The sequence below is a fragment of the Pelophylax lessonae genome (assembly GCF_965119305.1).
Source record: "Pelophylax lessonae genome assembly, chromosome: 6".
In the NCBI taxonomy this organism is placed as follows: domain Eukaryota; kingdom Metazoa; phylum Chordata; class Amphibia; order Anura; family Ranidae; genus Pelophylax; species Pelophylax lessonae.
Genome location: NC_138773.1, coordinates 247,302,149 through 247,313,920, shown reverse-complemented (window position 1 = coordinate 247,313,920; position 11,772 = coordinate 247,302,149). Strand labels below are relative to the sequence as shown.

The window sequence follows — 11,772 nt, the reverse complement described above, 5'->3', positions numbered from 1 at the left end:
CTACCTAGGAGGGTGCTACACTATATTTAGATAAACTCACACTCCCCCTGCTGGTGCCTCGAGAAAAGTGCTGCTGGACACTTTCAGAGCTCATGTACGAGAAAGCATGGTAAATCTGCTTAGGGCATTCGGGAGTTACTTAAAATAGACCTTTTCTGAGTATCCCAGGCTCCTGTACCTGTGATCTTTGTTCCAGTTCTGAGATTCATTTACAACCTCTGCCTATTTCTCTATGATTCTTGTAATCCACCTGCCCCAACCTTTTTGCTGTTTGACCACGACCTTTAACTGAGGGCCACAACCTGGGAGCCATCCACAGCAAAGCTTCTTCTACTTGTTTACCAGGGCTTAAATTGCATTTCCCTGGGTTCCATCAGTTCAAAAGAGGGGCTCAGGAAGTGGGACCTTTTTTAATTTTTGGGGCGTAGGAGGGTAGTGTTGCAGTTTCACTGCACCCCAGCCGGGTGGGTGGAGTGTAGGCAGGGTTGGGGGGGCCCAGTCAGGATGGCTGTACAGAGCCCCATGATTTCTAACAGCAGCCCTGATAATTACAGCTAATCATGGTGATCACATGAGGTTTGTTAAAAACAAACCTGTTGGCTTCAGCTGTCAATGTGCCTTTCAAAGAGAAAGACACAGTGACAGTTGAAGCCAGTACCCTAGATCTGTAACAGTATTGTACTTGAAAGTGCTTGGCCTCACAAGGCCATCATTCACCGAGGCTAACACTGCTACATTTGGTCTCGGCACCCAGGCTTCAGTGAGCCCTGGTGAAAGGGTTAAACACTAACTGATATACATTTAGTAGGCCTAATAGAGAGTCTGTCGCTTGCATTCAGGTCAAACCTCACCTACCCTGTGAGAGATGAACACTGTGCTGCACTGTTATGTAGAAAGCATAGCCTGGATACATAATGAGCAAATATGGCTGCCCCATGTACATATATTTACAGACTTTACACAGAAAAAAGGGTTTTAATACATCAGTATTTATTGATAGAATTGTTTAAATTTAGATGATCATACTTACATTCTATCTAAAAAGCTGTAAAAAATATTATTTCTCTTTATTAAACTGCAATGCTCCTGCAGTCTGACTTGTCCCTTTCCCTACTGTTATGTTCTAAGGAAGAAAACTTCATACCAAGTTAGTATTTATACAAGGTATTGGGGAATGCATGGCCATGAAAATGGGTTAACATCAAAAAGACTCTGCATTGGGGCGTATAACTCAAACCTAGATCTGCTCATACAATTTTAAAAATTGGATATTGAATTTAGAATGCAAAATTTGTGATTGAACAGAAGCTGGTTAGTGGAGTTGTATTTGTACAGGAGTTTAGCGATAGAAGATCAGCACAGCGGCTTCTGCTAATTCTTTGCTAGCGCTCCAGCCTTTGTGTGCACCAACACCATCCCAGTCAAGGGCTAGGAAGTCTCCACACTGCTTGGGGTTCCCCTCTGGAAAGTAGCCACCTCCTCCAATGCAGTACTGAAGAAGAAGAAGTGTGATCAAGCATTATTATATATGGCCAATATTGAAAAAAAAAAAAGCATGGTGACTCCATAATACTGTAAAATAAAAGCTGAAGGTAGTTCCCTATCACATGTACTTTTAAAGTAAATATATTCTGTAGTACAGTACCTCCTTCTTAGCTCTGCAAATAAAATTGTGTGCTGTGATTTTTACAACTGTCCGTAAGTATCAGGGGCTGATAAGTTGTCATGCTGTTTTGAATTTTGTAAGCATAAACCAGGCAAATTACTTGTTATGGGTATTGTTAGTGTTTTCATATTGTGTTTATACTGTTTAAATATTGATTGTCTTACTTTTTAATAGTAGTTCTGTCATTTTTCAGGTTGCCAGTAAAAAATTGTGCTCCGTCAGTAAATTTCCCATGTTTTGTCAGTAACAAAAGCCACGAGAGGTTGGCAACCCTCGTATACTGATGGAGGGGGGGGCATTCTCTGTATGCCTTCTCTGTATGTATTCTCTGTACTAAACACATAACTTAGAGTTTTTGGTTTACCTTAATGCATTCTGTACATTAAGGTAACAAACTCCCCACTACTTGTTTTCCCCCCATCCCTAAACACTTACCTGCCCCCTCTCACTGTTCCCGAGCTGTCCGGCTGCAGCACGCTCTCCTCTCTTCCTGGTCTCACATGAGACATCGAGGACAATAGGAACCATTGCCCATTGCCTCCTGCTGCTGTCAGTCAAACTCCTGTGAGTAGGGAGCAGGGGCATTGCTTACTGGCACTGTGTGTCTCTAGATGCACACAGCCCAGCTTAGAAACCTGCCTATAAGCGTTTCTCCATGCACATGGTTTTCTAAGGGGGCACTTATCGGAAGAAGGAGTGGAAAGCACCAGCAGGGGACAACCAAAGAGTGTTTAAGGGACCATTTTGTGCAATATCATTGCACAGAGAAGGTAAGTACATCTTTTTTTTATTTTAGCTAAAAAAAAAAAAAACGTTAATATCAGTTTCAATTATCCACAGTGTATATATGATGTCTTTATTTCACAAAGAATTATGTGGATTTAGTGGAAATTGAGAGTATTCACTTCCTATCACTAGGATGGTGTGCTGGTTGAGAGCCTATGAAGCTGAGAAATTAGATATGATAGCAAATCAGTGGATTGCCTGCATGATACTTGTCTAATAAGCTATCTGAAATGTTTTATTTCCAAAAGTGTCAGCCTGGGGTGAGAAACATATTTATAGAATTTATTTGCCAGTCAGTCCAATGTAAGAACTATCTAATGACCAAAAAAACGTATTCCTTCTAAGAAATAGCTAGAAAAAAAGGTGGCAACAATATTTATGGGACCAACTGGCTGTCCATCTAGATTGTGTCCAGTGCTTTAAAAGAAAATTTGAATGTGGCATCTGGTGGGGGCAGAGGCTCAAGTTTTGGTGACATGAGCAGTGAAATATCTGCAAAATAGCCCTTGGCTATCTGGACCTGCCATTGAAAAAAACTGCAAATAAACAGTATACAGTGTTGCTACAAAGCAGCACAAAAACATTTTCAAAAACAATTTGGCCGTTCATATTTTCAGATTATTATAGAACTCAAACCTTTTTCCCGATGGACCTCTGTGTCACAGTTGTGAAATGTACTTATTGGTGTAACAGAAACTGAGCTGTACATTGATTCCCTTGTTAAAACCTTAACTGTCATATCATTTAATGAATTCCTCTGACTGAGGAGTCCAGCCTCTTCTCAACATTTAGCTTCATTTTTGGCATGTCAACAGATTGGTGAGTAAATGTTATATCTTCAACAGAACAATTGTTGCATTTATCAGCATCAGGGTTTCCAACTGTCAGTAAATTTACGAACAGTTTATAAAACTCTGAATTTTTGCATCTGCTCATGATTGTCCGTAACGAACATATGCAAAAATTACAGATTTTACAAACTGTTTGTAAGTTTACTGACAGTTGGCAACCCTGATAAGCATGACTGATTGATTGAATAATAGATAAGACTGTATTAGAAAATTCTTTGCTATGGTGAAAATTTAAATGGTGTAATAGGATGCTGGTTTTGATATGACACATTTATGCAAATCTCACTACCTTAACGAAAATATTAATGTTCTTGGTTATATGTACACAGGTAAATCGATTTACTAAAGGAGTAGACATTGTTCGCTTAAAAAGTGGATTTTAAAATTTTAAATGAAATGTTCACTGGGCTTGCTAAATACAATGGGGCTGTGTTCATCCAGTCATATGCATGCAAAAATCCTGAATTTCCCTTGCACATGATTGGGTATTCAAAATAAACCCAGTTTCCCCATATTTACTTTGGACAGTGAACATTGATTTTTCTCAGTAAATAGTCTCTACTTCTGCACTAAATTGACCCAATTATTTAGACTAGATAGGTTCCCTACTGCTTCTTCCCATCTTGAAAACTAGTATTACACAGAACCAGTGAGTTAGCGGAACATTATGTTCCTGTATATAGTGACATGTCTGGAATTTCTTCATACAGGATACCGATGGGTCAACTTTAAATGGTATCTCAACTTTTTCTAGTCAAAATGTACTATATAAATATAAGTGTCCTAAGCAAGAGTGTCTATTTAAATTTAGGTGGTTATAATTAGGTGATGGTGTTAAGCTGCACTCAGCATAGCTGAATTGATAGTTCAGCTTCTTTGGGTTTCTCTTTGGCCCTGGTTACTGTATGTGTTCTAATTCTTCTGTTGCTAGTAGGTGGCACTGCTGCATGAGAGCTGCACTAACCAGAGTTATGAATATTTATCTCTCTTTGGCCAACCAGAAGGAGTTTCCTTGCAACTGGTCCCTGCCGGGAGAGGGTATAAATTTTCAGGTCGTAACTTTGGTAAGTCAATCTGTTCTCTCCTGGGCCTAAGGGAGGGGTAAATTTTACTGCTAGAACCTTTTAGGCCTGCTGTCTAAGAGGGTGACCATGTGGCTGGACTAAAGCCTAGATATGGGTCCTAGCCTGTGGAGTATGGGGATTGAGAAGTCATGGAGGACCTCCAGATGCCTTGAGGGGATGGAAAAAGCTTGGATATGAAGCTTGGACCTCACTGTGAGTATGTTTTCTTCTACCCAGATAGCTGGTATAACATGTGATTTACAGTCAGGAGCTACAATCATAGAATGCAGGTTTATTTTCAAGGTTCTTTATTTGTGACTACTTTGTGTACTTTTGTTCCTTCTTTTGGAGTCTGCTAGTGTTCTACTTCATGGGTGTCCTGTGCCCTATCCCTCTTTCCCTAGAATTTTGGGTATGCGCAATAAATTCTGTTTTGTTTTCATCTTTTTGACTGACACCCATCTGCTCACATCCAACTATTGCCTAAGTAATCTACACTCTGAGGTGAAATGTCGGCCCACACGTTTCTCTGGGGGTACCACCATGATTCCAGGAGTTGGGGGTGCTACATCTATTTTTAAAACTGCTGCTTATATAACTGACCCATAAAAACCTCAGCAATACAACCCTTACATTATGCTGCTCATTGGGAGTTAAAGGCTTTTGATAGAAAAGGTTTGATTATTTTTTATACTCTTGTCTACCCTCATTTATATTTGATTATCATACATATGTGAAGCTGTAATATGCGTGTTATTTACATATTATACATTTAGTGAGAAATGTGCTGGTAATCTTGCTCCTGTGTGTGCTAATAATGATATACAGTATCTCGCAAAAGTGAGTACACCCCTCACATTTTTGTAAATATTTTATTATATCTTTTCATGTGACAACACTGAATAAATTACACTTTGCTACAATGTAAAGTAGTAAGTGTACAGCTTGTATAACAGTGTAAATTTGCTGCCCCCGCAAAATAACTCAACACACAACCATTAATGTCTAAACCGCTGGCAACAAAAGTGAGTACACCCCTAAGTGAACATGTCAAAATTGGGCCCAATTAGCCATTTTCCCTCTGTGGTGTCATGTGACTTGTTAGCGTTACAAGGTCTCAGGTGTGAATGGGGAGCTGGTGTGTTAAATTCTGTGTTATTGCTCTCACTCTCTCATACTGGTCACTGGAAGGTCAACATGGCACCTCATGGCAAAAGAACTCTCTGAGGATCTGAAAAAAAAGAATTGTTGTTCTAAATAAAGATGGCCTAGGCTATAAGAAGATTGCTGAGACCCTGAAATGTAGCTGCAGCATGGTGGCCGAGACCATACAGCAGTTTAACAGGACAGATTCTACTCAGAACAGTTTATAAAAGAGGGGAGTGTTGCGCTCAAACATGTGTTTAAAGTGCTTGTGCAGATATTAAGTTTCACATAAATTCACATAGATATATAATCAATAAATCAATAAAATTGATCATTAAAAATGTTAATATAAAATAATGTGGAGAATCATCAATCAAAGCTAGGCATCACAAAGTGCAAAGTCCATATGCAGCAACAGAGAAACGAAAAGTCCATATAGCATTGGTGTCACTAAGTATAGCAGAGACTTGATAATGGTGCAGAAAAAGCCTTCACCTCCACACTTCACCCAGTGATCGAGTAAGGTACTCCTTACCGGAAATATATGACCCCTTGATTATAGGGGGTCACATAGACATGTAATCCACTCAGTATACGATCCTCAGCTCCTCAGCTCCACAGTACATATTTCTATGTCAAGCCTTTTAGAATACAGCTCGGATCTCGTGGTGGACATAAATAGAGCAGAAAGAGACTCTCATGGTGCAGTAAGTCTAAACATATCGCTTTTATTTTAAAAGGTTTACACTTACTAGAATTTCCATACATCAATTGCTTTATCACAAGTAAGCAGCGGGATGATGAGCACTGCCGAACGCCAGCGCTCCTCCAACCCGGAAGTGGCTACGGTCTCACGTTCCCGACGCACGTTTCGTCAGTACGAGCTGACGTCATCAGGGGATGATGTGACCGTATGTTTACTTCTCGTATATATTGAGAATGTGACCTGCTCGGCATCCAATCAAACTCCTTCAATCCTTACTCCACCCACGTATCTGATGTAATACACATTACGGGAGCCCGATTGAGGAAAAAAAGGAAGGCTATTTAAACATGCAGCATTCCAGCCGCAGTTTCTTCCTTTTAAATGGAGTTTGTCTCACATTATCCTGATATTAAACCCAATGCAAAAAGATGCTTAAATTTAAGCCATGGATCGCAACTATGCGAATTGGGGTTTAAATGGAATGCCTTGCATTATAATGATCAAAGAGAAAAACATTACATAAAAACTAATAACAATATTCTTTAATCCTGTTAAAAACATTCTTAAAACCAAAAATTGAAGAATTTGTATTAAGATTAAACTGAAACGATTATTTTAGAAAAATATAAAATATGTGTAAAAGATATAAAAAAGGTATATAAAAGATTATGAGGGACAAGTTAAAAATTGGATATAAAACAATTCAAATCAATTTCGATATTCATACCTAGAGGATGCAATGTGTTCATTTTGTATATCCATTGGGTCTCATTGATGGATATTTTTTGGGTCATGTTCCCTCCTCTCCAGTGATTGGTCACTCTGTCTATACCACAGAACGACATTTTGGAAGGGTCCTTGTTGTGGTGCAGACGAAAGTGGTTGGAGAGACTATGGAAGGACCACAAGACAATTATCAGTACGCATAAATGAACACATTAAAAACGTGAGAAAGGGGTTCCCAAAACATAGTCTCTCCAACCACTTTCGTCTGCACCACAACAAGGGCCCTTCCAAAATGTCGTTCTGTGGTATAGACAGAGTGACCAATCACTGGAGAGGAGGGAACATGACCCAAAAAATATCCATCAATGAGACCCAATGGATATACAAAATGAACACATTGCATCCTCTAGGTATGAATATCGAAATTGATTTGAATTGTTTTATATCCAATTTTTAACTTGTCCCTCATAATCTTTTATATACCTTTTTTATATCTTTTACACATATTTTATATTTTTCTAAAATAATCGTTTCAGTTTAATCTTAATACAAATTCTTCAATTTTTGGTTTTAAGAATGTTTTTAACAGGATTAAAGAATATTGTTATTAGTTTTTATGTAATGTTTTTCTCTTTAATCATTATAATGCAAGGCATTCCATTTAAACCCCAATTCGCATAGTTGCGATCCATGGCTTAAATTTAAGCATCTTTTTGCATTGGGTTTAATATCAGGATAATGTGAGACAAACTCCATTTAAAAGGAAGAAACTGCGGCTGGAATGCTGCATGTTTAAATAGCCTTCCTTTTTTTCCTCAATCGGGCTCCCGTAATGTGTATTACATCAGATACGTGGGTGGAGTAAGGATTGAAGGAGTTTGATTGGATGCCGAGCAGGTCACATTCTCAATATATACGAGAAGTAAACATACGGTCACATCATCCCCTGATGACATCAGCTCGTACTGACGAAACGTGCGTCGGGAACGTGAGACCGTAGCCACTTCCGGGTTGGAGGAGCGCTGGCGTTCGGCAGTGCTCATCATCCCGCTGCTTACTTGTGATAAAGCAATTGATGTATGGAAATTCTAGTAAGTGTAAACCTTTTAAAATAAAAGCGATATGTTTAGACTTACTGCACCATGAGAGTCTCTTTCTGCTCTATTTATGTCCACCACGAGATCCGAGCTGTATTCTAAAAGGCTTGACATAGAAATATGTACTGTGGAGCTGAGGAGCTGAGGATCGTATACTGAGTGGATTACATGTCTATGTGACCCCCTATAATCAAGGGGTCATATATTTCCGGTAAGGAGTACCTTACTCGATCACTGGGTGAAGTGTGGAGGTGAAGGCTTTTTCTGCACCATTATCAAGTCTCTGCTATACTTAGTGACACCAATGCTATTTGGACTTTTCGTTTCTCTGTTGCTGCATATGGACTTTGCACTTTGTGATGCCTAGCTTTGATTGATGATTCTCCACATTATTTTATATTAACATTTTTAATGATCAATTTTATTGATTTATTGATTATATATCTATGTGAATTTATGTGAAACTTAATATCTGCACAAGCACTTTAAACACATGTTTGAGCGCAACACTCCCCTCTTTTATAAATCGTATAGCACCACTGCTTTTTTGTTTGCTGCTCACAGTAAGGAAGAAATTCCTTATAAAGTCACAATTAAGATACATAGGATTTGTATTTTATTTATCTATTTATTTACCAATTAATTTTCTCACAATATCACGGTATTAACCATTTGCGCAGTTTCTTTTGGTTTTCACCAAAAATCTTTTTTATCTACTCAGAACAGGCCTCGCCATGGTCGACCAAAGAGGTTCAGTGCACATGCTCTGTTGTCATATCCAGAGGTTGTCTTTGGGAAATAGATGTGTGTGTGGTGGCAACCAGGTGAGGTGAGGAGTACAAAGACAAGTGTGTTTTGCCTACAGTCAAGTATGGTGTTGGGAGTGTTACGGTCTGGGGCTGCATGACACTGAGGAGCTACAGTTAATTGAGGGAACCATGAATGCCTACATGTACTGTGACATACTGAAGCAGAGCATGATCCCCTCCCTTCAGAGACTGGGCCACAGGGCAGTATTCCAACATAACAACCCCAAACACACCTCTAAGACGATCACTGCCTTGCTAAAGAAGCTGAGTGTAAAGATGATGGACTGGCCAAGCATGTCTCCAGACCTAAACCCTATTGAGCATCTGTGGGGCATCCTCAAACGGAAGGTAGGGGAGCGCAAGGTCTCTAACATCCACCAGCTCCATGATGTCGTCATGGAGAAGTGGAAGAGGACTCCAGTGGAAACCTGTGAAGCTCTGGTGAACTCCATGACCAAGATGGTTAAGGCAGTGCTGAAAAATAATGGTGGCCACACAAAATATTTACACTTTGGGCCCAATTTTGACATTTCCACTTAGTGGTGTACTCACTTTTGTTGCCAGCGGTTTAGACATTAATGGCTGTGTTGAGAAAATTGAGGGGACAGAGAATTGACACTGTTATACAAGCTGTACACTCACTGCTTTACATTGTAGCAAAGTGTCATTTCTCCAGTGTTGTCACATGAAAAGATATAATAGGGGTGTACCTACTTTTGTGAGATACTGTATGTGTACTTTCTGTAGACATATGACATTTATGTGTGGGAGAATATTGAGATGTACAAAATCATAGATACGGTAATATAGCAAACCCCCTTTTAAAAAAAACACCTAATTTTTTTTTTTTTTTTAATATCCAATGCCAGTAGTGATTAGTAAAATGATGATTAACATACTATATGTATGTACAAGGTAACAAACACTGTCTTTCTCGGTCATTGGATGCAACTTACATGTTCTGCATTGCAGCCACTGGTGACCTTCATTCCAGGACATAAAGCAATTGCTGCCTTTTCATTGTTAAATATTCGGAACTGGATAAAACCGCCAGCAATTTCATCTGAAGAATACAGTTGTAGATTCACTATTTAAGGAAATCATTACTTGGATATACTATATACAGTATATATAGGTAGGAGATACAGTTTAATAGCCCATTGACAAGTTCATGGGTATTGGATTTAATACATAAATTACTGTTTCTAGAGCTGTTACTCATGGTAATCAGTTGAATTTGTTTTTTTTTTTTTTGAAGCTTGGGTCTTTGAATGGTAACAAGGTATCTAGGCTCTAGACAAAATCGTTAAAATGTCCTTTGCTGCAATGCAGCCACCGCAGGTAAGAAATTTTTGCAGGTTTTTTTGAAAAGTATCAAATTAATGAATAAGCCAGTCCACTAGCCGGGCACAGTTAAAGTGGTCCTAAAGGCAGAAGTTTTTTTAATTTAATGCATGCTCTGCATTAAGGTAAAAAACCTTCTGCATTCTGTACCCCTGTTATACTTACCTGAGCCTGGTCTCGATTCAGTGATGTGCACGAGAGCAGCGGCTCTCTCAGCCCCCCCCCCTTCTCATTGGGTCAGGAGGGAGCAGCGGGAACAATTAAAGCGTTTGTTACCCCAACACTTCATATGCTTGATATGAGCCTGCTGTACCATGTACTTGTATGAGAAAGTATCAGGTTCTCTTTGCTTTCCTTAATTGAAATCCCTTGTGTTTCTGCCAGTCCCCTTGCTTTCCTATCAAAAACCACACTAGGCAGGAGAGCACAACGTGGTCAGTTCTCTAGCTGTGCTGGGAACTCAGTGTTCTCTCCTCCAATGACCAGACTTGTCCTGACACGCCCCTACTGCACAGCCATTCACTGGGAAGCTCAGTGTGCTGCTGCTTCTCCTCCTCCCCAGCTCTTATGCAGCTGAGAACAGAGGGAATGTGATCATTTATTTAAAAAAAAAAAGGAAAAGGGTATTTATCATGTTTTCTTTTTTTTTTAATCTATACACAAATGTTTTGCATTTCTATTATTTTTTAAACTAAATGGGATGTTTTACAAGGTGATTGTTTACAATCACTTTAACTCCAGCTACTTTCAATGACAGCAAGTGAGGCGGGAACAGGGCAGGTTCGCGCTACGATCTGTGTGTTAATGTTAATGCTCGGGAGCAAGCCTGCGTGAGTGCTTCCATAGCACGCGGTGAGGGGGGAGGAGCCAGGTGCGCCAGCGGGGGAACCGAGAAGAGGAGAATCAGGGCTGCTCTGTGCAAAACCATTGAACAGAGCAGCTAAGTATTACATGTTTGTTATTGTTATTTAAAATAAATTAGCATTTGCAATTGTTTTGGATCGGACCAGAACCGTACGAGATTATATCTGCCCTGGCCTAATTTTGATACGATGTGTGCACACACAGAGAAAAATCATACACTGCTTCATTTCTACTGCGTGAGTGTGTTATACATTGTTGTTAGTGTCATGAGCTAGTACGTCATAAGCATAATGTTATCTGTTCACTTGCAGCTTCGTGATTGGTCATGTCAATTATGAGGAAAACTCCCTCCAAACGATGAATATTATCTTGTTGGGTGTTGTCTTCTGTGAAGTCGCCATCTTTGTCACACGGATTACATCTCGGTGGGAGGCAGGGGCGTAACTACAGGGGTTGCAGGGGTTGCAATCGCTACCGGGCCCCATGCTCCAGGGGGCCCGGTAGCAAACCAGTGGGTGAACTTCCAGGATCGCAAAGGTCACACTTGCGACTGGACCCTGGCATTGCACCACTGTGGGGAGGCCCCAAGATTGCAGGAAGGGGGCCCACAAGATTGCAGGAAGGGGGCCCACTGCAGAACTTGTGAAAGAATCCTGCTGTGGGACCGTAATAAAAGGCCATGCAACGAGTGTAAAGAGCCCCAGGATTAGTGG

At 40.0% G+C, this 11,772-nt stretch overlaps 1 protein-coding gene across 2 annotated transcripts in view; it reads right to left on the bottom strand.

Moving 5' to 3' along the window:
* Nucleotides 1-973: 973 nt before the first annotated feature.
* The window catches only part of LOC309559096 (intelectin-1-like), a 113,381-nt gene continuing 102,582 nt past the window's right edge, over nt 974-11,772 (bottom strand). For both annotated transcript variants that reach the window (XM_082262234.1, XM_082262233.1), the window contains exons 6-7: nt 9,808-9,914; nt 974-1,492 (exon numbers count right to left, since the gene is read on the bottom strand). In XM_082262234.1, the coding sequence (XP_082118360.1) occupies nt 1,340-1,492; nt 9,808-9,914 (260 nt within the window). In that variant the 3' untranslated portion in view covers nt 974-1,339. The remainder of the gene's footprint in view (nt 1,493-9,807; nt 9,915-11,772) is intronic.